At 45.1% G+C, this 27,449-nt stretch overlaps 1 protein-coding gene across 1 annotated transcript in view; it reads left to right on the top strand.

The window, feature by feature from the left end:
* LOC129822212 (TNF receptor-associated factor 4-like) overlaps positions 1–17,140 on the top strand; it is a 56,127-nt gene extending 38,987 nt beyond the window's left edge. The window contains exons 2-7 of the mRNA XM_055880298.1: positions 6,068–6,119; positions 9,985–10,089; positions 10,339–10,500; positions 12,534–12,695; positions 13,422–13,577; positions 14,400–17,140. Coding sequence (XP_055736273.1) covers positions 6,068–6,119; positions 9,985–10,089; positions 10,339–10,500; positions 12,534–12,695; positions 13,422–13,577; positions 14,400–15,032 — 1,270 coding nt within the window. The 3' untranslated portion in view covers positions 15,033–17,140. The remainder of the gene's footprint in view (positions 1–6,067; positions 6,120–9,984; positions 10,090–10,338; positions 10,501–12,533; positions 12,696–13,421; positions 13,578–14,399) is intronic.
* Positions 17,141–27,449: the final 10,309 nt, after the last annotated feature.

Raw genomic sequence — 27,449 nt, 5'->3', positions numbered from 1 at the left:
CTCCCATCGTATCGGGTTCCATAGACAGAAACACCTGCTTCACCCCGTGTCCCCCACCTCCTTCCTCATCCAGGAGATCCCTCTGATTGCGTCAAAACAAATTGCACCCTTTGCCCTATATCGTGCACTTTATTTTGACCAGGGTTTATAGGCCTCTAGCCACAAATAGGACACTAACGGGAATAACTAGCCAAAAATAGTGCACTATAGGGAATAGGGTGCCATTTGGGAAGCACATTCTGACTCTTCTTTGGCTAGGGGGCATTCCTTCACCCGGTCACTGCCTAATGACTCTCCCTCCACTGTCCTACAAACCTCTTCACTCATGTGGATATGGACTGTACTTCGGATCACTTCTCTAATCTCATTTGCCTCTTCTATAAATAAAAATATATTATATTTAGTCAAATGTGTTGGAGGCTCTTTTTCTTTGCATGAGAGTCCTTTAATTATCTCTAAATGCTACTACTGGGCATCGTATAAACAACAGAACATGTAGTTGACGACCGGTCATTTCATTTAACTGGCAAGTGTTAAAATGTTCTCCCCTTCAGCATTGCATAGGATAGGTTTATTGTGTATATATTATATTGTCCAAGACAGAATGGCCTTTAGGGTTGTGTTTCTGTAGCGTGAGGCAGCTTGATGTACAAGTACACCTAGACAGGAGGCTAGTCTGTCAACGGGCTTATAAAGGGCAGTTATAATGACAATCTCATTACTGTTGGAAACTACAGGCTGATAATTTGATGTGAGTTGTAACACACATATACACATTCATATACACATACAAACAACTGTTGGATTTGGGAGATTAGGGGACTCCTGCTGAGATGAAAGAGTCCTGTTTTCTCCCAACATTCTGGCAGCAGAAGCATGGAATTGGGATCAGCTGGGAGACTGGAAACCAGGAAGCCTGAATAAAGGGAACTGATGGCATTTTAAGATCTTGTTTGTGTAGCATAGTTAATCTACTTCTTTACTTGAAAAGAAAATGATTTGGCATGAAGATGAACATAAAACCTCAGAGTAAGCTTCCAGGGAAGACCAGCAAGCCAGGCCTGATACAGTTACTAGCCAGAAGACCCAGTAAATTTTCTTGATGAGATCTTTGAGTTTGAAAAGACCTTCTGAGTCCCAAATGACCTATGGGTCCTGGTCAAAAGTAGTGCACTATTTAGTTACTAATGTACCATTTGGGATGCATACAACCTCTCATGGTAATAGTAAAACTCTTTTGGACGTTAATGTGTCATAGACGTCCTGCTTTCCAGAACTCTCAGAAACTCCTCTGAGAGGCGTTTGTTTAGCTCTCCACAGCCATGCCCTCTATTATTGTAAACATAGGGTCAGGGGTCTCCCTGGTAGTCAAGAGATCAGGCTTCAGGGTCATTCTTAGGCCTCAGTCGGTGAGGTAGCAGCCATCAGGAGCCATCTCCTCTTTCTCTGTGTGTGATGGCTGTACTGTACTGTCCCTGACAGGCCGTTTGCAGTCTTCTGCAGGCCAACCAAACCTGGGGGCTTTGTCTTGTTTTTCTCAGTGGCCGTCTGCCTATCAGGAGGCATATGGAGGGTGACCTTCAGTCCTCATCACTATCACTGGGCTCAATGGATGGCTGTTTAATCTGCTCTCAGGGCCTACAAGGGATTTTGAGGGCAAGAGAGGGGGTGCAATTAGGGTCTGAGGAGTGGGGGATGGTCCAGGGAAATACTAGGGTGATGCTGGGGGGGGACTTTCACACATGGACGGGAATTGGGAAATGCCCCTAATTAGAGCTGGGGAGAAGGCTGTTGTCTAACCAGATAAGTGGGGTGATTTTGAACATGTAATTAGCTGTGGGGCATACTCATCTGGCCTTCTGCTGTTTTGGTCCAGGGGCCTGCTGGATCTGATGTTGGCCTCCCTGTGCTGCAGCACAACAGCTGTGGAGCCTAGGCTACTCTCACAGTATGAGAGACAGGGGAAGGATGGGAACCCATTGACATTTTAATGTGCTGATTATATTAAACACGCTATTTGTATTTATTATGGGGTCCAGCAAAATGAAGGCAGTTATACAATTCTAAAAGCATTACAACACTAAGTGTGTGCCCTCAGGCTCCTACTCCACTACCACATACAGTGGGGCAAAAAAGTATTTAGTCAGCCACCAATTGTGCAAGTTCTCCCACTTAAAAAGATGAGCGAGGCCTGTAATTTTCATCATAGGTACACTTCAACTATGACAGACCTGGGGGTGGAAACATCATGCTTTGGGGCTGTTTTTCTGCAAAGGGGCCAGTACGACTGATCCGTGTAAAGGAAAGAATGAATGTGGCCATGTATCGTGAGATTTTGAGTGAAAATCTCCTTCCATCAGCAAGGGCATTGAAGATGAAATGTGGCTGGGTCTTTCAGCATGACAATGATCCCAAACACACCGCCCGGGCAACCAAGGAGTGGCTTCGTAACAAGCATTTCAAGGTCCTGGAGTGGCCTAGCCAGTCTCCAGATCTCAACCCCATAGAAAATCTTTGGAGGGAGTTGAAAGTCCGTGTTGCCCAGCAACAGCCCCAAAACATCACTGCTCTAGAGTATATCTGCATGGAGGAATGGGCCAAAATACCAGCAACAGTGTGTGAAAACCTTGTGAAGACTTACAGAAATTGTTTGACCTCTGTCATTGCCAACAAAGGCTATTTAACAAAGTATTGAGATAAACTTTTGTTATTGACCAAATACTTATTTTCCACCATAATTTGCAAATAAATTGATAAAAAATCCTACAATGTGATTTTCTGGATTTTTTTCTCTCATTTTGTCTGTCATAGTTGAAGTGTACCTATGATGAAAATTACAGGCCTCATCTTTTTAAGTGGGAGAACTTGCACAATTGGTGGCTGACTAAATACTTTTTTGCCCCACTGTATCTACAACACAAAATCCATCTGTACAAGTGTTTAAAGAGGTGTATTATATTGTGTGTGTGTATCTATTTTTTTTAATTCTAATTTTACTGCTTGCATGAGTTACTTGATGTGGAATAGAGTTCCATGTATGTGGTTACTGAGCTTTTCTGTCTTCAGTACTTTCCCAACATGAGTGATTGGTTAGTTTGTTGTTAATCAGCCTCTCACCCTGTATAATCATTGACTTGTACAAGACAGGCACTGTTATCTCTGCCCTGTGTATCCTAGTAAGGAAAAATATTTTTCACCCATGAAACTGTGTCCTAGTTGTAGTGAAGCTGTTGGTATCAGTAGTGTTGTTGGTTTGTGAGTCAAGTGGACAGGGTGCAAGGACCCTGCGGGTGACCGGGCTGTACTGTATGTATGCAAAGGACTTTTCTCTTTTTTCAGTGTTACAATATTGTTAATCCTCTAACAGCCACACAGTGCTGAGTGATTGGAGGTGGGCATTGAAGTAGTCAAGGGCATTGAACGGTAATTAGTGCAATCTTACTCCACTGTAAGGAGGCCTTCAAGTAGTCATAGAAATGGTTTGTCAAGAGAAGGGGAAGACTTGTATAGAAGCTATTATTATTCCAATGCCCCCACCTCTCTCTGCTAATGTGCATTTACAAAGCGGCAGTGAGCTCCACAAACAAGCTGGCTGGAGAGTCGGGTAACATTATGAACAGCGGGCCAAGCAGATGAATGTGTGGCTGCAGGTCTTTCTCTGTGAAGCAGGGAGGGAATCATCCTGACAGCCTGTGACGATGCTCTTTTCGCCTGTCTGCCTCTGTGTCAGGTAGAGCAGAGGAGGCGGCTGGGTAGGTCCTTTAGCTGTAAACCCTGCTTTCCTGCACTGATTACATCTCCCCTGTCTAGTCCAGCAAGGAGCACCTTTCTCTCTGTTCCTATTTCCTTCCTCTTTACGGGGAAACAGTTACTACACATCCCCACGTCCCAAATGGCCGCCTATTCCCTATACAGTGCACTACTTCTGTGGGCCCTGGTAAAAAATAGTGCAGTATGTAGGGTGTTGTTTGGGATGTAGCCCACAGCTCTGCGTCATGCAGTCTGACCCTGTGGCTCTAAAACTTATCAACATCAAATAGATGAGGCTCGAATGACGGAGATGAGTAAATGATTTCACAGTACATAGGAGATGTTCTGCTGACTGGGCTCTCTCCCCTGGTGATCAATAATGTTTTTTTTTAAGCCGCATTGTTGTTTATTAATTGCTCTCCGGCTCCCTGCTGACAGAGTGACCCTAATGGACTGGAATTACTGCTGTCACGTAATGCATTAAACTCACCTCTATCTCCCCGTCATCCCTCTGGTCTGTTGTTCTGTGTGCAGCTGATTCCACAGCAGCTGGGGAGACAGGCCAGGCATTCCAGCCAGGGCAAAGTGCAGGGTGATCATTGATCATGTGTCCCAACATCACATGGCCCTGGGTCTCTGGTCCACTCCCATTGGCCTCAGGCTCTGTCAGGTGACATTGAGGCCAACTAGACTACAGGGTAACAAGGGCCCTGGTCATTAGGCACATTGTATGCATCCCAAATGGCAACCTATTCCCTAAATAGTGCAAAAGTAGTGCACTACATAGGGGATAGGGTGCAATTTGGGAAGAACCCATTGTAGGACCCTGGGAGCAGAGACCACTGCCCTCCCTGCCCCCTTCGGGCTGTTTGTTTTCCCATTAATCTATTAATTTACTTTAGAGAATGGAGAGGTCAGGAGAAGTTTGTTCATTAAAAGATGTCTTTCTGTTGTTTACCTCGTACATGGTAGTAGGACAGATGGAGCTTCAGGGCCTTGTTGCTTTAACCCAAAACACTGAGGTTATTTTAGTCTCTCTCACACCTGTGGGAAATGAAAATGTATGCAAAGCAAAGGAGCATTTCACCATTCGTGTTACAGTACCTCTATCAATATGGCCATTGTTGCAACAAGATGTCTGTCTGGCTGTGGCCTATGATAATGACATTGCGATCTCATGTATGTGCACTGGGCCACAGGGAAAGGGATGTACATCCTCATGTCACTGACTGACTGACCCTCTTGATCCCAGACACCCCTATGGCTCAGCAGGGGGCCTGCAGCCAAGCAGCCCACCACTACACTACCGACACATCTCTTTAAAGGGTGCACACATCGCACCGAATGTGGATTTCCCGTTCGCCTATCGATCGTTCAGCGCGCTGTTGACATCTGACTGGCGACATTGTCATGCGATTCTACATGTAAAATTAGTTTGCAGTCAGTTTGCGAGTACTCTCGGCAGGCAAACGCTATTGGTATGTTCGAGCCCTAATGCATCTCAGAGGATCAGCCACTGATGGCCTTTTTAAAGTTGCTCTTGTGTCACTGATTGACTGGCTTTGCTGTACAGTAGATCTATGGGCTCAGCACGCAGTGAGCCCACTGCCTGCCTGACTGCCTATAGTACTACAGTGACGTCATCTCCGTTATTTACCAGAGTGAATATTTCATGGTGACATCAGGACTGGGGACGTGCTGCGTTGTTACCTGAGGGCCACCGCCACCCATCTCATCTGGCCCCTTGGTAAAAGGCCTCTAAATCAGGGCAGGGAATGAGTTTTTTTGTGGCACTGCCTGTGTGATAAACCCAGAGATCTTATTTTGGGTTTTATTGCCGCTGGAGGGAGGGAGGAAGGGAGGAACAAAGAGAGGCAGCAGCTAGTCGCCCAGACAAGCCACCAGCCTCACTGGCAAACCAGTGAGTGTACAAAGACCAGGCTTTACCGCCCTCTTCAGCCGCTTCACACATGCTCAGTTTGTCATCCCCCTGCCTTCAAAAATAGGGGTAAAAATGAACACCTTTGACATGAGAGGGGCGGGGGCGAGCGAGAGAAGCCCTTAATGTATTATGGATAGACAGTTCAGGTTCTAATGTGTTCTCTTTTCCTCTCCAGTAATACAACTGAATTTGTGGAAATAAATCCCTAGAGGGAGGGAAGATGAAAGGGCAACTACATAAAAGCCAGTGGCTCAGAAACTCATCTGCCTTTATTGTACAGTGCAGTGTGGTTGGGATGGGTGTGTGAGAGCAGAGATGGGGGTGGTGATCCTTTTGAAGGCAACTAACGTGTCTTTTCCTTCTTGTGTCTTACAGTGAGGGGGTCTTCAAGTGCCCAGAGGACCAGCTGCCCCTGGACTATGCCAAGGTACGGTTAAAACCCTCTTACCCACTTTCTCACATGCGTATTCAAGTTTGAATACGATCTGTGTTCCAGTTAAGCAATACTTTAGCCTACAACCATAGTTAAGCCTACAACCATGCCCCAATCAACATAATTCACCCTCACTTTCTGATGTCTCTGGGCTACCCAGTAACTTACCCATACAACACACTGATTATGAATGTCCTGGTCAGGCTGAGATGAGGCCTTATTTTAAATGTGAATCTGAAGGGACCCAAATGGTACTATATTCCCTATATAGTGCACTATTTAGACCAAAAGTAGTGGACTATATAGGGAATAGGGTCCCATTTGAGACACCGCATGGACACGTGAGTCACCATGTCCCTTGCCCCAGACCCTTAGACCAACAGACAGACAGAGGGCTCAGGCAGCTAGCTAGTCATCCTAGTATAGGCCCACTAATTGTGCTAATTAAGGACCACAGGCTACTCATTCCCCTTGGAATGTCAGGTTTGATGGCGGTCCGTTTCTCAATGCACAAAACTCTCGCACACTACTGTCGACATGGAAGTATTAGAGTTTAATACAGTACCCATGAAAAACAGATGAGCAGACATTATTACACAACCAGAGAGCGGCTGGGGAGTGGTAAAAACACTCTCCAGCCTAGCAGCCAAAGTCAAAGGTTGTGTTTAAATGTTTTAAGTATTGCATTGCTTGAGAAAAGCAGGGTATTGGGTTGATCTGTTAGAAAAGGGAGGCAAAAACCTTCAAATCACTAAAACATTAGCTCTCCTAAACCTCTTCATCCGGGTTCCACTGAAAGAATACCACATCTAAATCTCTTTTATTCAACTTTTGGCTTCTTACTCCATCTTTTCTTTTAAGCATTTAATCAGATTGTACTGAGGGGAAAAGATGGTGGCAGTCTCTATTCATAATGAAAGAATCACTCTCTTATCAACTTGATTTCTCCATTTTGCCACAGTGTGTAGCGAAAGGATAAGGACTTAATTCTGCTCTGTGCATGAGATGACCCCAAGCTTAACACTTAACAAAGCAATAAAAACACCATTGGTCACTAATTCATCATCTCAGTTACTGTACAGTCTCACTGGCTAGTTTTCCCATGAATACAATAATTGCTCATACAGTAGGCCCATCCTGCTCAATACTAGAACATTAGCATGCTAAAGTGTGTTAGGAGTTCAGAGGCAGCAATCCAGTGAGGTGGTGAGTGTGAGGTCAGTGGGTGCGGAGCTGCGACTGCTAGTGAAGCACTTAAGGAGACTGTAGTCACGACAGAGAAGCAGTACATGGGTCCCCACGGTGAGGACGTGCTCATTGTACATCTGTCAGACACTGTTATTTACTGATGCCTTCATAGCCTTCCAGTCACCTGTAAATTACCCCCTGCAGGTGACTAGGGATACATCCCAATTGGCACCCTACTCCCTATATAGTGCACTTCTGTTGACCAGAACCCTGTGAGCCCTGATCAAAACTAGTGCAGTATATAGGGAATAGGGTGCCATTTGGGACAAAGTCCAGCTCCCTGGGTACAGCTCATTACGCTATTTCCCTGTCCTTGCCCTCCCCTGAACATAGCTCAATTATAATAATGCTCTCATTTCACCCAGGCAGTGCAACATCTCATTCAAATATGTCCCTGTTGTCAGAGAGGAAGCAGAATGTCAGTAATGTAAAGGGATGGGTTCTGCTGAGACTGCAGCTGACTGACTCTTCCAAAACGCAGACAGACAGAGTCGAAGTTAGCACTCCAAAGAGCTTTAGTTCCCTGATCCGCCAGGGCCTATGTTATTAAAAGGTCTTTATTGCAGTCCCCCGCAGACTCCCAGGCAGGAACAATGAGGGAACGTTAAGGTTTACTTTAGAGGATTTGGTTTCTTTGTCATCTTGGCTCAGCACATGTGATTTCCAGTAGGAAATAGTATTGTGGTTATCTGCTTCAATCACTCACCATGCATTATTATGCTGCGGTACATGCTGCAGTAGATTTGTAAGAGACAGTGCTGTTCTGTAGCACAATAGTTGCTTTATTGGTCCATTTGCACAGATAGCCCATTATTTATTTGTTGCTGTCATAGTACCCAACCTGAAACACAACACACACATCACAGGCTGCTCACACACCAACACACACACCAATTATCTGCCATAGTAATGTGCTCTTTTCAGATGGCAAGACTCTTCTCTGCTATGTATTTTGGGGATTTGAAGGCAGTGTTCATTACAGCATGGTTAATGTAATATATAGTTCATCCTCACTAGTTAAACTACTGTAGCACACAGCTTTTATTTGCGATGACATAACAGTTAATGGAAGTTAATGGACCAATAAAGGCTGCCAAGTCAGAGTGAAAAGTTTTACCTCAGATCTACTTTTGGTTCTAATGTATTGTAATGAAACAGCAGGGAGCAGGTCTCGAACCCTCGACCTTCTAGCCCGAGGTCCGGCGCGCTATCGACTGTGCCGCAAAAGCATGCTTGTGCGGTAGAGTCGATTTCCGCGCTTATAAACCCAGGGTCGTTACACTACTCCCTCCTTTCAAAGAGCGCGTCCTCGCGCTAGCTTGCGGCTCTACGTCTTACAGGAACGCGCTCAACGGCCAAGCACACACGCTGTCGTGGATGCAAGGCCCGATCACTTCTGACACCAATGTAATGAAACGGCAGGGAGCAGGTCTGGAACCCTCGACCCCCTAGCCCGAGGTCCGGCGCGCTATCGACTGTGCCGCAAAAGCATGCTCAAGTGGCAGAGTCGATTTCCGTGCTTATAAACCCAGGGTCGTTATAGTATTATTCACTGGACCCTTTTTAATTCCACTGCACATTTACCTTTTACAATTCTGACTTTTACAGTTCTAATAGGGTACCAAGACCATAAACATTTACAGTGTACTTATTTATGTATAAATCACATTTAGGCTATGGTAACCATAGTATCTCAATGTTTTGATTCATAGCCTATAGAGAAAGAGACCGCCTCTTGTGTGAGTACAGTTGAGCTGTTATTTGTTTTAGGGACAGCTTTGACATTTTGAGGAAGTTCCTTTTCTCCTCATGTGACAAAGGCAGCCTGGGCACCATAGGGACGGAGATGCATGCAGTGCTGCCTCACATGGGTTGTGTGTGGCCTAAATATGTAAATCCAGAGGATACTGTCCTGTAGGGAGCGGATTTGGCTTGATTGGATAGAGAAGGACCTCATCCTTCTTGATCAGTGACTATGGGGTGTTCTCTCTCTCTCCCTCACTCTAATTCTCTCTCTGATGTTTTCAACATTTCATGAACTATAATTCCATAAACATTGCAGTATAAATTCTTGTGTTCACAGAAGTTTAATTGTTATTCCTAATATTCCTGTGGGACTGATTCATTTGTCATTCATGTCACATGTTCATGACTAGTACTTTGAACATCCTCTTCTGCTGTTTGGCTGCTGGTCACTCTGACCCTCTTTGTCAAGGCTTCATTGTATTAGTAATACACTTAGTTGGGCATCAACATGATAATCATTACTAGACTGCTGGAAACACCCTTTGTCTTACTCGGTCCCACACTATATTAGTTTGGGTGTTGCCATCGGTGCGGCCACTATTCCCCCACTCTGTCCCCATAGCATAACCACACCATCCAGGGTTTATACTGCAGTTAACCCAGTGTGACCAGATGCCTCTGATTTGCAATCAGCATTAAGGAGATGTATTGGGGCCCAGCGACAGACTAGCTTCCTGTCCAGGGGGTGTACTTGTACATCAACCTGCCTCATGCTACAGAAACAGGAGATAGGCTGGACAAGACGTATCTATCCCAGTGTGAGCCACTGCTGATCATGTCCTCATGGTTTTTGTCATGGCTACAGATCTACCCTGACCCAGAGCTAGAGCAGCAGATCCTGGCTCTGCCCATCCGCTGCATCCACAGTGAGGAGGGCTGTCGCTGGACCGGACAGATGATGCAGCTCCAGGTCAGTAGCTGCCTGCTCGGCTTTCTAACCTTTTTTTTGTTTGTTTTACCTTTCTATCTCTCTACAGTATCTCATCCTCTCCCTTGCTCCTCCTGTCTAAGCCACCTCCTTTGTGACCAGAGCCCTGTGTCTCCTGCCTCCAGTGTGTCGTGTTGTGTTATCTGCTAGCTGAAGCCTGGCTAAATGCTAAATGCAGCGTGTCTGGCTGCTGACACATTCCTCTCTCCCCCCTCCCTCCGTCACCCTCAGGGCCACTTCTCCACCTGCGCCTTCAATGTGATCCCCTGCCCGAACCGCTGCTCCATCAAGCTGACGCGCCGTGACCTGCCCGACCACCTGCAGCACGACTGCCCCAAGCGCAAGGTCAAGTGCGAGTTCTGCGGCAGCGAGTTCACCGGGGAGGCCTATGAGGTAAACAACAACAATAAGCAGAGACTTACTTTTTTTTTTATGTATATTTTTACAGGGTAGCACTTACAAATAAACAACCTGGTGAATAGCAATCTTTGTAGTGTCTACACCAGAATGCCCAGTATGTAAATTACGCTCGCTTTCGAAGGTGGCAGTGTATTCAGAAAGAATGTGTGTTGGCGTGAGGGGAGAGAGGTAGAACTGTGCACATTTCATACCGTGTGTTTTTCTCTCAGTCCAGGAGAGGTAGTGCCTCAGGGTTAAAGTTAGCCTCTCTCCCTCTAACTAACACCTCTGTTATTGTTTACAGGCTGACCCTCCTCTGTTTATACAGGCCCAATGTGTTCTTTCTGTTTTATACAGGCCCAATGTGTTCTTTCTGTTTTATACAGGCCCAATGTGGCCTTTCTGTTTTCTACAGGCCCAATGTGTTCTTTCTGTTTTCTACAGGCCCAATGTGGCCTTTCTGTTTTATACAGGCCCAATGTGGCCTTTCTGTTTTATACAGGCCCAATGTGGCCTTTCTGTTTTATACAGGCCCAATGTGTTCTTTCTGTTTTATACAGGCCCAATGTGTTCTTTCTGTTTTATACAGGCCCAATGTGGCCTTTCTGTTTTATACAGGCCCAATGTGTTCTTTCTGTTTTATACAGGCCCAATGTGTTCTTTCTGTTTTATACAGGCCCAATGTGTTCTTTCTGTTTTATACAGGCCCAATGTGTTCTTTCTGTTTTATACAGGCCCAATGTGTTCTTTCTGTTTTATACAGGCCCAATGTGGCCTTTCCACTATGGCTCAAGCTTTTTATAGGATAATTATTTGTTAATTTTCAGTGGCAATGGGATCATAAAATTGATGCATACCAATTACTTTTTTTTATCTGACCAATTGTGACCCACCACCTCGATTCGGTCTTATGTAGCAAAATTTGAATTTAGTTTTTTACATTGTATAAAAGTAGACACTGCGAACTAGTAAATGGTATATCATACACTGCAGTTGAGGAACAATAGGAAAGTAATTCTGCTTTGAAAGTTGATTAACTTGTAACACCACTTTTATAGAAAATGGCCCTTGAATGTTTTGGGACACCTACTGGAGAGCTCTTTTTTGTCTACACCCATTCAGCATCGTTTACACCCTCTTAAGCCTTAGCCCCACTCATAGCTGGCCACCATGTATGAATCTGCAGGTAGCTACAGCTAACCAACTAGGTTCAATGTTAGCTAGCTTGCAATCCTACAGTACTCTGCTTCCATCGGGCATTACACTGATTTCAAAACTCGGTCAATTTCTTCCGTGACAACAACACTGTTGATCACCGTTTCTTCTCCATCACTGTCATCAGAAGACTCTGTAATGTCTGGTTTAATGAAAAATGTTTTACCAAAATCAGGGATTTCCTCATCATCAGAGAGAGTCAGCATGGCATGATCGTTCTCCAGAAAGTAGTCCATCACAACTTCTTCCCACTGATCTTTGTCGATAGCTCCTGTTAAATTCAGGGAAGCAATATTGAGAGCAGTAGCAACACTTTTGCAGTTCTCCATGATATCTTTTAAAAAATCCACAGTATCAAGGATTATCTACACATACTGAGCAGCTCATGTTATAGACAGAAGCATGCTACATGGCAGACCAATACAAACTAATCTCTCGGCATGTCCAGCCCATCCATTATCTCAGCTAATCATGGCTAGCAGGAAGGTTCATGACTTTTTCTGTGGCTAAACCAACTAGGCTCGTAATTTAATATTTACAGATGGCATACAAGTTTGTTATTAAGGCACATGAAAGTTCACATGTTCCAGAAGGCATTTCTGCCAATAAAATACATTTTCATAAAATGTTTCAAAATACATTAAAATGCCTCTCTTGTGAAGTAGGGACGTGCGACATACACCTAGCTTCTTGAAACGAGTCACAATTATGATGAACTGCGCTGAAAGCTTGGTAGTTTTGCTGGTAGTTTTGCGGGTTGTGATGTCACTGCTGTGTTGTGACCTGTTTGTGTGTCCTGTCTTTTCTCCCAGAACCACCAGGGTATTTGTCCCCAGGAGAGTGTGTACTGTGAGAATAAGTGTGGTGCGCGGATGATGCGTCGGCTCCTGTCCCAGCACAGTCTGGCTGAGTGTCCCAAACGCACGCAGCCCTGCAAGTACTGTGGCAAGGAGTTTGTCTTCGACACCATCCAGGTTAGTCAACACCAACACACCTCCTCTGACCGAACAAGCTCTAGGACTTCTTCCTTCCCTACATTCTCCTGTGTGTCTTGTTTTACAATCACATTTGTCATCACGTGATTGATGGGAAAGCAAATGTACCCATTAATGTAGTATTTGTATTGGAAGGCTAGAATTAAATTAGTGCCCAAACTCAGACCTGTGAGAATGAAGTGTTTTGAAGGTATATTCTGGAGGGTTGTTATGAGTCCTTCCCCTATTTGACTGTGTGTGATGAAAGAACAGTGCAGTCTGTCGTGGATGAAGGAGGGTTCTCAGTCTCTGTAGAGCAGGATGGCACTGGGCCCATGGCTGCATGAACACTGGCTTTCATGGTGCTCACTTCTGTGCCAGCCCGCAGTGTGTGCCGCTGCTGTTTGTGCTGGCTGCGCCCACCCCCGGCAGCACCTGTCTCTGCACACATCCTGTCCTCAGGCCCAGCGGCCGGCCAGCCACTCCCACTCTCCTCTTCTCTCATACCCACAGTTTATTCATCATGTCTCCCTCTCAGAGGACATGCTTTATGATGCAGACATCAGCTCCATAATCAACTTGTTTATCCCATTCATACATTTTAATAGACAGTCATTTGTTCAATATGATACACAACAATTTGTAATCACTCACAGTGATTCTGCTGTGTAAAGTACATAATGTAATAAATTAAATAATAAATATATCTTTTTTTCTGCCCTACAGAACCATCAGTACCACTGCCCTCGGTTTCCAGTTGCGTGCCCAAACCAGTGTGGGACCCCTAACATTGCCCGGGAGGACTTGGCCAATCATGTGAAGGAGAACTGTGGCAGTGCCCTCATCCTCTGCCCCTTCAAAGATGCTGGCTGCAAACACAGGGTAAGGCTGACCTGCTGCGATCTAGCTGCTTTTTATTACTTCAGACCCTCAAAGAGAAGAACTTTGATTCTAGCTTCTTGCAAGAGGCGTAGTTAGATTTTTCATTACTGCCCACTGCTTTGACGTCAGGTTTCATCATTTTTCCACTCTCGGGTTGTTTTTTGTGCATGTTTCCAAAATTATATTTGGATTATTATGCTTCATGCTCTGGTGGCATTGAAACCCAGTAACTTATGTCCAAAGCGATGATTGTCTCCAACATACATCACTGTCTGCCCGTCCGTGCCTCTAGGCTCTATTTTAATGAGTCACACTTCTCCTCCGCTCTGACAGCATATTTTAGTCTATTTTTGAAACTGACGTCAATCTGAGAAAATGTGGAGAGCTCCCAGAGACAGAGAAAACAGGCTTCATGCTGTGTTGTCAGCTTCTGTCCTTCAGTTTGAAATGGGAGCAAGTTTGGAAAGCTCAGTGCAAAGCAATGCACATGGTCTGACAAATGCATAAATGACTCTCTCCCTGACCACGAAGGCATCAGGCGAGAGAGTACAACCAAGAGTGCAAATGTTCAGTACACCAAACACAAATGTGTATGGCAGGGCTCCAAAAAGAGCAGCTGATCAGCAGACAGAAAACATTCACTTACAGTAAGAGGCTTGAATGTGAAACTCAACCAGACAAAACAATCTAGTGTGATGTGCATACTGTCCCACATGATTGAACACAACACATTTCTATACAGAGTTTGTACTATATAGAGTTTCACCCTCCTTGCTACACACAATGACCTCTCCCTAACCAGTCTCTCCTCTCTCCTTGCAGTGCCCAAAACTAGCGATCGGTCGTCACCTGGAGGACACGACCAAGTCCCACCTGACCATGATGTGCAGCCTGGTGGGGCGCCAGCGGCAGGAGATCCTGGAGCTGCGGAGGGAGATGGAGGAGCTGTCAGTCAGCAACGATGGAGTGCTCATCTGGAAGCTCAGCGACTACTCCCGGAAACTCCAGGAGGCCAAGCTCCGGAACAACCATGAGTTCTTCAGCCCGCCCTTCTATACCCATCGCTATGGCTACAAGTTGCAGGTTTCTGCGTTTCTCAATGGTAATGGCAGTGGGGAGGGCTCGCACCTGTCCATCTACATCCGGGTACTGCCAGGGGAGTACGACAACCTGCTTGAGTGGCCCTTCTCCTACAAGGTGACCTTCTCCATCATGGACCAGAGCGACCCGTCGCTGTCCAAGTCCCAACACATTACAGAGACCTTCAACCCTGACCCCAACTGGAAGAACTTCCAGAAACCATGCAGCACCCGCAACTCGCTGGACGAGAGCACCCTGGGCTTTGGCTACCCCAAGTTCATCTCCCACGAAGAGATCAAGAAGAGGAACTATGTCAGAGACAACTCCATTTTCCTCAAGGCTTCCATAGAGATCCCCCAGAAAATTATGGCCTGAGGGAGAGCTGGTTTTGGTTTATTGGAAGGGAAGGCAGGGTGAAAGGCAGGCTTGAGACTGATATGACACTTACCTTGAGAACTTCACCACACTTATCCTTTAGACACTGACTAACTGTCCAAATCCATACAGCCGCTCCACTGCAGGACTTAGAGCTGCTAATCTGCTGGGTTGTGTTGGAGGACTGGACTGGAGGACCCCGCTATGTTTAAATGGAGGAGAATTCTAAGTGTTTGGTCTGCAGAAACCATCACTCTCTGATTCTTATTTTGAAGTGTTTGTTTTCTAACATTTTTCCTCTCTATCTGCAACAAAAAGCCTTGGAAATCAACAGTGCCTAGAGTTTATTTTAAGTTGTATTTTGTTGTTTTTCTGTAGCACAGGTAAATATTAAGGATGGATAGAGCGACGTTCTGGAGGTGGAAAGCGTCCTTAAGCCTTGTGTGTTCGGCTCTGGTTTGAACCATCGTATCTGATCACGAGCGGTCTAAAGAATAGAGCAAACCTCAGGCTATTGGAAGGAGCTCATCACACTCTCAAACCCAACTGCCTTCTGTTTACATGCTCTAACAATATCTCCCACTGATACCTTAACAAATGCAAAGCTCTTGGTTAGCGAATTTGAGATTGCTGTTAAGCTTATAGTCAGCAAACAATATTACAGCTGTGAATTAAGTTTGTTTCTTCTTGTCATTGTTCCATCACTCACTGTCTAGAGTTCGTCATTTGGACATTCTATAATGCTTAGAATGAGAGGATCATGATCTTTAGACAAAAAACAACAATCATTTGTAACAGGCAGATTTATAGGCCTCTGAAAGACATCTCCTGTGGGGTCCTGAGAAGATAGATACAGTAGATGGGTTCCTGTGCGTTGTTGGTCAAAGGTGCTAATGTATGACGGTCTTTGAATGTGTAGAACTGAATCGAATCCACTCAGTCTTTTCAAGAGGTGAAATGGTACATTTGTACTTAAGTGTGAAGGGAAAGCCATGAGGGCTGGGTCTTAGTTGGTAGGTAGGCAGGTAGGTAGGCAGGTAGGCAGGTAGGTAGGCAGGTAGGTAGGCAGGTAGGCAGGCAGGTAGGCAGGTAGGTAGGCAGGTAGGCAGGCAGGTAGGCAGGTAGGCAGGTAGGTAGGGGAGAGATGAGCTCGAAGACATCAACAGAAGAACATGCATGTTTCAATGCGAGTCAACGTGGATCACATTTTTGTACTGTAACCTGTATTCTTGAAATCTTCTCCCCCGATACTGGGGGCTTTTTTGCAGTGGAGGACCTGTTAAATGGAACCAAATTCTTTTTATATTTGCAAAATGTGAGCAACATTTGTTGATATTATGTCATAGACAGAAAGACATTGGAGTGAATTAGCTTAGCGGAGGTCTGTGAACTGAAGTGCATTGTTTTTAAGTCGGCCCAGGTGGAAATGGGGGCTGTTTAAAATATGGTTTATGCCTTGGTTTCCACCTGAGAATGACGTGTGGGTGCCTCAGGACAGACTGCATCTCAATGGTGTGGCGCTGCTGGTTACCATGGCCACCAGTGTGCATCTTCACCTCAGCACATAAGCTGGTCACGAAGAGAGGTTGAAGAGGAGCAGCCATGTGCAATACACCAGTCAGAGGCTCCATCAAGCCAGTAACACCTGCAGTAGAGGACTTGATCAAACATTCATGACATATGTGAATAATACTGATGTAAAAAATGCAGAAGCCCATTCTGTCGTTTTTATTCTACATTAATATTCCTGGTTTCTTGCTATAATACCAGCCAATATTTTACAGTGATTTTAAAGAAGTTAAAAAAAAAAAAACATTTTGTAAGGTTATGTATTTTGCAAAGTACTTAAATGTTTTATACAACTTTTTGTTGGCGAGTCGGGGTTGAGCTTAGGAATTTTATGGACACTTTTTTAAAGTTAAGTATCTTCTGAATCTGAATAATTGTTTTGTTTGGTTTGGATCTCATATTCTGTCTGTATTACTTTGTCTTTAAAATGTATTATTTTAAGGAGCATCACGTAAGCTTGATTGACTAGATGGCAAAAATGTTTTAATATGTTGAGTGCTTCTCAATTTCTCTTTTAAAATAAAATACTATCTATTACATCTTGCTTCACTATGCTGCTAATTTACTCTTTATGTCGTTGTACAGTATGTCTGAGTGTTTGAATCACCTACTGACTTCTCAGCTTTCATCTACATGAATATTGTCAGGCAGTGTGGCCTCTCAGCTGAGCCTTGCCCCACCAGAAAATGTTTTACTGATCACATTGATTCTGCTCCTCTTGTAACACATACAGTAAACCACACTAGATACAGTGCCTGGCTCAGCTGTCTCGTAGGCAGACAACTTGTCTTAAACTACAGCAAATGTTACCTTAACTCTTGCTTCCTTGATGAAAAGGTGCAATTTCTGTCTGAAATTCCTGCCTTTTTCAGCACTTCAAGTTTATCAATAAAATCTCTTGTCCCACTGTGTTTCACTTGTTTTAGTTAGTCCAATACTGAGCACCCACTCCAAGCATCTAGTCTGAATTGAATTTCCACAGTAGTGTTGTCTGAGGATCAGGCCCCATCTGATTACAACACATAAAGCCCTCCCCCTGGTCGATTCCCTCCCTCCCTCTCTGGTCCAACACATCCAGAGATGGAGGGAACGGAGGAAAGGGGGCAGAGAGAGAGGAAGCGAGGCAGACGCTTGCCCTGCTTTGATGTGATGCCAGGAGTTTGTTGTAGCTCTCAGCTTGAATGATGTTGAATGTGGAGTTTAGGGAAGGGGAAAATGAGCTTTTACCTCCATTAACTCAAATATCCCTTAGGAAGGAAACGCTTTCTTCACTTGTTTTAGAATAGTTTGGGGAACTCTTTTCTCCAAAGTAAAATTTATGAAGGTACACAAAGGGTGATGTGGAATGGCACATACACTGTCAATTATCCAGGATATTTGGGCATAGTCCTACTTACATTTCTCTTTAAATGGCTACTTATTTATCATTATGGGGAAATTGTTCCCATGACAAAATATGTTTCCCTGCTGTGGCCAATGTTTTCAGTGGTATGAATTTCACCACAAGGGGTTCTCTGGGTAGGACAATCCCCTCTGTCTGTCCCCAGACTAATGGCTTTCCACAGAGAGAATGGCTTCATTATGAGCTGCCTTATACAAAGTTAAGCATAATAACCAAAAGCCATACTGACGGCCTCAAACTTTCCTGGCGCTGGGAGTTCAAACAACAGCCTAGCTCGTGCTGCTCTGGGGCTGTACAGCAGCATTAAAATAGAAAAGGCTGATTACATGTTAGCTTCATGTTTCCCATGTCGACAGTAGTGGAGCAGAGTAGTCACGTGTTATGCAGCCACTGCTCAATGTACTATACAGTACTGTCCTTTGGCTTCTCTCTCTCATGTGACTTTTCGCCTGGTAAATGAGCCCTCGGGTAGCCTACACCCAAGCTCTCACACTACAGTGTTGTTCCCTATAGGTTAGCTCACCCAGTCTTTGGTCAACGTCAACGTGAGGAACATGAGTGGAGTGTCAGAGCAGGTTGGGTTGAAAGGCTGAGTAAAGAGGGAGGACTCAGCACAGCCCATAAGGCTTTCCTCTGCCATAAAACACATCAAAGAGTTGTGGTGTGGGTTTGTGTAGCGATGCCATGCTGTCGTCTCCCTCATGTTGAAGTTAAACAATGACTGGTGTGGAGCAGGATAGAGGTTTAAGTGGAGTGGTGGGTGGCTCGGCCCAGCTGTGTCCTTCAGCCGTGAGAAAACACATCCCCTGACTGATCAACATCTTAACTGAGAAGCTGAGGAAACAGCCCAGCACCACAGTGGTCTCCTCAGAACTCTGTCTGACAGATGCCTTGCTCCTTGGCTACAGGCAATATGGTTGAAGACCTAGCTGATCCAACAGAGGTTTTTCAACTGTTTTTATATACAGTACTGTACTATACCCACAATGTCAAGTGCTGGTGCTGGTCATTTAAAACAATCTGATTGTGGATATCATGCCACTTAACTGAAAATATGCATACAGCAATTCATTCACTTTGACCTAAATTGATTCTTTCCTCCTCTGTCCCACATGTCAAATCTGTGATGTTCAGTGTTGTAGCTGACTGTCCTCATTAGCACATTGGCTCTTTTTCAGTTGCAGCTTTCAGGTAGATCAGATAACTGCCCCAGGTGCACAGAGAGCAGCCCTCTCACTCTCATACTGTAGCTGAGCAGCGCTCCCAAGACCAGAGACCTCGGGACAGACACTGCTTTGATTCAGGGAGTTATTCAATTGAAACTGCAATATCTTCTTGTTTCATACAGCTCTACTGTTGTTGCTCAGTCGTATATATATATTTATTTCAAGACAACCACAATTGTTGCTGCTCTCCTTACTTCAATGTGAAATAGTCAAACTACGATGAGAGATGGGGATATTGATAACCATCCAGGTGCTTTCACTCAACGTTGCGCATGATCCCAAACAAACCAGACGACATGATGTTTATCTACAATGGATTTTTTACAATTTTGTTTCACCTTTATTTAACCAGGTAGGCCTGTTGAGAACAAGTTCTCATTTACAACTGCGACCTGGCCAAGATAAAGCAAAGCATTGAGACACAAACAACAACACAGAGTTACACATGGAATAAACAAACAGACAGTCAATAACACAATAGAAAAGTGTATATAGTGTGTGCAAATGAAGTAAGATTATGGAGGTAAGGCTATAAATAGGCCGTAGTGGCGAAGTAATTACAATTTAGCAATTAAACACTGGAGTGATAGATGTGCAGAAGATGAATGTGCAAGTAGAGATACTGGGGTGCAAAGGAGAAAAGAAAATGGGGATGAGGTAGTTGGGTGGGCAATTTACAGTTGGGCTATGTACAGGTGCAATGATCTCAAAGCTGCGCTGACAGCTGATGCTTAAAGTTAGGGAGGGAGATATGAGTCTCCAGCTTAAGTGATTTTTGCAATTCCTTTCAGTCATTGGCAGCAGAGAACTGGAAGGAAAGGCGGCCAAAGGAGGAATTGGCATCGGGGGTGACCAGTGAAATATACCTGCTGGAGCGCACGCTTACGGGTGGGTGCTGCTATGGTGACCAGTGAGCTGAGATAAGGCGGGGCTTTACCTAGCAAAGACTTATAGATGACCTGGAGCCAGTGGGTTTGGCGACGAATAGGAAGCGAGGGCCAGCCAACGAGAGCATACAGGACACAGTGGTGGGTAGTATATGGGGCTTTGGTGACAAAACGGATGGCACTGTGATAGACTGCATCCAATTTCTGAGTAGAGTGTTGGAGGCTATTTTGTAAATGGCATTGCCGAAGTCAAGGATTGGTAGGATAGTCAGTTTTACGAGGGTATGTTTGGCAGCATGAGTGAAGGATGCTTTGTTGCGAAATAGGAAACCAATTCTAGATTTAATTTTGGATTGGAGATGCTTAATGTGAGTCTGGAAGGAGAGTTTACAGTCTAACCAGACCCCTAGGTATTTGTAGTTGTCCACGTATTCTAAGTCAGAACCGTCCAGAGTAGTGATGCTGGACGGGCGGTCAGGTGCGGGCAGCGATCGGTTGAAGAGCAAGCATTTAGTTTTACTTGCATTTAAGAGCAGTTAGAGGCCACGGAAGGAGAGTTGTGTGGCATTGAAGCTCGTCTGGAGGTTAGTTAACACAGTGTCCAAAGACATGGTAAAGGGCCACAAACCACACTGACCAAACTGATAACAACCATGGTCAATGGTCATGCCTCATGCCGCCATACTGGATGGCCACCTTTTTGCAAGCTTTGACTCAACTTTGGCATTTTGTGATTCTTCTGACGTTTGTATTTACTTTATTTTCACAAAATGTACCCGTTATCATTTCTTATAACCGACAAGAACAGTTACCCCAATTCCGGCTTCAACTTCGACTCATCTGCCTTAGGCTCAGGTCAGTGGAAGTCTCAACCCATTGTTCACCCCTCTTGGAATACCTGATGCTCAAATGCTGCCCCTTCTACCTCCCAATGGGAGTTTTCAGCTGTTATCATGACTGCTGTATACATTCCACCTCAGGACAAGAAAAATAACAAGCTGGCACTCAATGAACTGTATGAGGCTATAAACAGGCAGCAAACCTTACATCCATAGGCTGCTTTTCTTGTGGCAGGAAGTACCCGTGACTCGCGCCATTGAGAAATGGTCATCAGAATCAGAGATTATGCTACAGCAGGGTTTGTTGCTCAATATGCGATAATGTGACTAGAAAACGTTGTATACAACAGCCAACTTTCCGGGACATAGACATGTCTTATATGGGCAGAAAGCTAATCTAACTTCAGTGTCCAATTTACAGTAGCTATTGCAGAAACAAAATACCATGCTATTGTTTGAGAATAGTGCACAACAACAAAACACTTTTATCATGCCAACTGGTTTGATACATTCACCTCTGAAGGTAAATAATATTACATTCAGTAATCGTGCTCTGACTTGTCATCCTGAGGGTCCCAGAGATAAAATGTAGCATAGCTTTGTTTGATAAAATCTATTTTTATATTCAAATGTAGGAGCTGGGTCCCCCCCCCAACCATCTAGATGTGTGGAGGTTAGTGTATTTTCTGTAGGGAAGCTAATGATCCATCATGTATGACATTCCTGGGAGTGTAGAAACTATAATTTTTTATTACCATAGCAATTTTGTATGTTCTCTATAGTTATGTACTTGAAAATGTATACATTTACCAATTCGGCACATTTGGGCAAACTCCTGGCAGACTTGATGCAAAATATCATGTAGTGAGGTAAGTCTTCACTGGATCAGTCTGAAACTTTGCACACGCACTGCTGCCATCTTGTGGATAAAATCTCAATTCTACCTAGGATCCTATGTTAATGTAAGGCCTTTCTCCTGCACTTCAAAGATGATGGAACAAAACAAAAAAATAAAAACCGCATAGTTTTTTTGTTTGTATTATCTTTTACCTGATCTAATGTGTTATATTCTCCTACATTAATTTCACATTTCCACAAACGTCAAAGTGTTTCCTTTCAAATGGTATCAAGATTATGCATATGCTTGCTTCAGGTCCCGAGCTACAGGCAGTTAGATTTGGGTATGTCATTTTAGGTGAAAATTGTAAAAAAGAGTGTCATCCTTAAGAGGTTTTAAGCTAAAGGAGAGGGCTACTGCACACAGAGCTATCGCAGACAACCCTAAGGCTACGGCTGAAGACAGGAACAAATACAAGAAGTCCCGCTATGACCTCTGCAGAGTCATAAAACGAGCAAAGGGACAATATAGGAATAAGGTAGAATCATATTACACAGGTTCCGACACCCATCACGTGTCAGGAGCTACAGTCCATTACAGATTACAAACGTGATCTGCCCAACAATGCCTCTCATATTATGCACGCTTCAACAATAACACCTTGCCAGGTGTGAGGGCCCCCACCGACCAGAGGACTGAGTGATCTCGCTCTCTGAAGAAAATATGATTAAGGTCTTTAATTAGGTCACTCGCAAGGCTGAAGGGCCTGACAGTATTCCTCAGAGCATGCGTAGAACAGCTGGCAGGCATATTCACGGTAAATTTCAACCTCTCCTTGACCCATTCTGTAATCCCCACATGTTTTAAGATGACCACCATCATTCCTGTTCCCAAGAACTCTAAGGCTTCATCCCACAATGACTACCCCCCTGTAGCAGTCACATCTGTAATCATGAAGTGCTTGAAAGGCTGGTCATGGCACACATCAACTCCATCATCCCAGACACCCTTGAACCACTCCAAATTGCATACCGCCCCAACGGATCCATAGATGACACAATCTCAATTGCACACCACACTGCCCTCACCCACCTAGATAAGAGGAATACTTATGTGAGAATGCTGTTCGATGACTACAGCTCAGCATACAACACCAGTGTCCCCTTCAAGCTTGTCACCAAGCATAGGAACCTGGGTCTGAACATCTCCCTCTGCAACTGGACCCTGGACTTCCTGACAGGCCGACCCCAGGTGGTAAGGGTAGGCAACATCACCACTGCTACGCTGGCCCTCAACACGGGTGCCCCACAGGGGTGTGTGCTTAGTCCCCTCCTGTACTCTCTGTTCACCCATCACTGTGTGGCTACGCATGACTCCAGCATCATCATCAAGTTTGCTTATGACCCGATGGTGGTAGGGCTGATCACCAGCAACGACAAGACAATCTACAGGGAGGAGGTGCCGGAACAACAACCTCTCTGTCAACGTCAGTAAGATCAAGGAGCTGATCATGGACTACAGGAAATGGGGGTGTCGAGCACGCCCCCATCCACATTGATGGGGCTGCAGTGGAGCAGGTCGAGAGCTTCAAGTTCCTCTGTGTCCAAATCAGTAAGGACTTAAAATGGTCCACGCGTTTAGTTGTGAAGAAGGCATGACAGGGATTCTTCCCCCTGGGAGTCTGCCTGTAGATGGTAAATCATTTAAAGCCCTCTGTCCGAACGTGGGAGTTGGGAACGGTAGCCTGTTGCCTCTGATGTATTGATCTCCCTAGGCAGACTGCGATACATCCAGCCATTGAGTGGTTGACCTGCTATTTTCTACCTCTCAACATCCACCCGAGCAGGATCAGAGGCAGTGACCTGGAACCAGAGGCCACGTGTGCATCCCAAATGGCATTCTTTTGTCAAAAGTAGTGCACTAAATAGGGAATAGGGTGCCATTCGGGACACATCCCAGGGCCTCCCTGACGGCCTCTCCTCTCAGCAATGCCTGCCTGGATCAATGACTGACCCTCTTTACCCATTGGGGATGGGGCTGGGAGAGGAGGCTGTGAGAGGGAGGGGAGAGATCTGAGGCCTCCCACTCCCTACCTCCCACTCCCTCCTGATTTTAATCAATACACTGCAAATTGTGTTTTGAGGTTTGGGTCTGCATGACAGATTAGATGAGGGATTTGTGAAAATACACATGCAGTGGGTGCAGTGTGTGATTAGGATTTTAAAAAGCATTTGTTTGTGTTTTTATGTGCATAAAGCGGTGAATGATACTCTTCATTCATGGGTGGAACATGTTTTTTGGACTCATTCTAAATCCCCTTGTACTTTGCAAATATCTGCATTAACAGCCATAGGGGCAAAATGTGCGGGGCAAGGCTGGGTGGAAGTCAATGTGTAAGCATCTCACATATATTACTTGTCCTCCCGACCTTACACAAAACTGTTAAAACTTGAAACTTATGTTAGAACTTACCTCTGTTCTTGCCCCAGTTGGAAACACTAAAACGGATTACTAAAGTTTTGTCCTCTCACTTGCCCTCTGTACAAAAGCAGCGCATACGTACAGAGGTCAGGAACTAGGTCACCTGCTCCTAGTCTGCTCCGGGTACTGGGTGGTCAATGGCAAACATTAGGGATAAAGGACATCCAGCTCAGGCCTTCCCTCCCACGCCTCACTGACAGTCCGGTGGATTGAAGGCCGTGAGAGGTGCTTGCTTTCTGTCTCCTGTATGGTGGTCAGATTAACCAGTATCTAACACCTCTATGAGGATTCCCCAACGGCTTAGATGCAAACAAGCAGTGTGGTGTCTAACTGGAAAGAAGCCATTCAGCCCATCAGGTTTAGATATAGACATGACTGGAGAGAGCAGGGTAGATAGATATATACTGCATGTGATTGGGAATACATTTGGAAACTATGTCATATCCTCATAATGCCCTGGTTGGTTAAACAATGTAATCCATAATGTTTTTGGATATGCATATTTAAGTGAGAGAGTCTCTTTGAGAGAGGGAACAAAATAATTGCACAACAAAAAACTAACAGAAAAACAACAACTTGGCATACATCAAGATCCATGCTACTACAGCTGCATCATAATCCATCCCACTACAGCTGCCTCATGATCCATCCTACTACAGCTGCCTCATGACCCATCCTACTACAGCTGCCTCATGATCCATCCTACTACAGCTGCCTCATGATCCATCCTACTACAGCTGCCTCATGATCCATCCTACTACAGCTGCATCATGATCCATCCTACTACAGCTGCATCATAATCCATCCTACTACAGCTGCCTCATGATCCATCCTACTACAGCTGCCTCATGATCCATCCTACTACAGCTGCCTCATGATCCATCCTACTACAGCTGCCTCATGATCCATCCTACTACAGCTGCATCATGATCCATCCTACTACAGCTGCCTCATGATCCATCCTACTACAGCTGCATCATGATCCATCCTACTACAGCTGCCTCATGATCCATACTACTACAGCTGCATCATGATCCATCCTACTACAGCTGCATCATGATCCATCCTACTACAGCTGCATCATGATCCATGCTACTACAGCTGCATCATGATCCATCCTTCTACAGCTGCATCATGATCCATCCTACTACAGCTGCATCATTATCCATCCTACTACAGCTGCATCATGATCCATGCTACTACAGCTGCATCATGATCCATCCTTCTACAACTGCATCATGATCCATCCTACTACAGCTGCATCATGATCCATGCTACTACAGCTGCATCATGATCCATCCTTCTACAGCTGCATCATGATCCATCCTACTACAGCTGCATCATTATCCATCCTACTACAGCTGCATCATGATCCATGCTACTACAGCTGCATCATGATCCATCCTTCAACAGCTGCATCATGATCCATCCTACTACAGCTGCATCATGATCCATGCTACTACAGCTGCATCATGATCCATCCTACTACAGCTGCCTCATGATCCATCCTACTACAGCTGCCTCATGATCCATCCTACTACAGCTGCCTCATGATCCATCCTACTACAGCTGCCTCATGATCCATCCTACTACAGCTGCCTCATGATCCATCCTACTACAGCTGCATCATGATCCATCCTACTACAGCTGCATCATAATCCATCCTACTACAGCTGCCTCATGATCCATCCTACTACAGCTGCCTCATGATCCATCCTACTACAGCTGCCTCATGATCAATCCTACTACAGCTGCCTCATGATCCATCCTACTACAGCTGCCTCATGATCCATCCTACTACAGCTGCCTCATGATCCATCCTACTACAGCTGCATCATGATCCATCCTACTACAGCTGCCTCATGATCCATCCTACTACAGCTGCATCATGATCCATCCTACTACAGCTGCATCATGATCCATCCTACTACAGCTGCATCATGATCCATGCTACTACAGCTGCATCATGATCCATCCTTCTACAGCTGCATCATGATCCATCCTACTACAGCTGCATCATTATCCATCCTACTACAGCTGCATCATGATCCATGCTACTACAGCTGCATCATGATCCATCCTTCTACAGCTGCATCTTGATCCATCCTACTACAGCTGCATCATGATCCATGCTACTACAGCTGCATCATGATCCATCCTACTACAGCTGCCTCATGATCCATCCTACTACAGCTGCCTCATGATCCATCCTACTACAGCTGCATCATGATCCATCCTACTACAGCTGCATCATAATCCATCCTACTACAGCTGCCTCATGATCCATCCTACTACAGCTGCCTCATGATCCATCCTACTACAGCTGCCTCATGATCCATCCTACTACAGCTGCCTCATGATCCATCCTACTACAGCTGCATTATGGTCCATCCTACTACAGCTGCCTCATGATCCATCCTACTACAGCTGCATCATGATCCATCCTACTACAGCTGCCTCATGATCCATCCTACTACAGCTGCATCATGATCCATCCTACTACAGCTGCATCATTATCCATCCTACTACAGCTGCATCATGATCCATGCTACTACAGCTGCATCATGATCCATCCTTCTACAGCTGCATCATGATCCATCCTACTACAGCTGCATCATGATCCATGCTACTACAGCTGCATCATGATCCATCCTACTACAGCTGCATCATGATCCATGCTACTACAGCTGCATCATGATCCATCCTACTACAGCTGCATCATGATCCATCCTACTACAGCTGCATCATGATACATCCTACTACAGCTGCATCATGATCCATGCTGCTACAGCTGCATCATGATCCATCCTACTACAGCTGCATCAAGATCCATCCTACTACAGCTGCATCATGATCCATGCTACTACAGCTGCATCATGATCCATCCTACTACAGCTGCATCATGATCCATCCTACTACAGCTGCCTCATGATCCATCCTACTACAGCTGCCTCATGATCCATCCTACTACAGCTGCCTCATGATCCATCCTACTACAGCTGCATCATGATCCATCCTACTACAGCTGCATCATAATCCATCCTACTACAGCTGCCTCATGATCCATCCTACTACAGCTGCCTCATGATCCATCCTACTACAGCTGCCTCATGATCCATCCTACTACAGCTGCCTCATGATCCAGCCTACTACAGCTGCATCATGATCCATGCTA

Source organism: Salvelinus fontinalis, chromosome 24 (genome assembly GCF_029448725.1).
Source record: "Salvelinus fontinalis isolate EN_2023a chromosome 24, ASM2944872v1, whole genome shotgun sequence".
Classification (NCBI taxonomy): domain Eukaryota; kingdom Metazoa; phylum Chordata; class Actinopteri; order Salmoniformes; family Salmonidae; genus Salvelinus; species Salvelinus fontinalis.
This window is presented reverse-complemented; position numbering and strand designations above follow the sequence as displayed.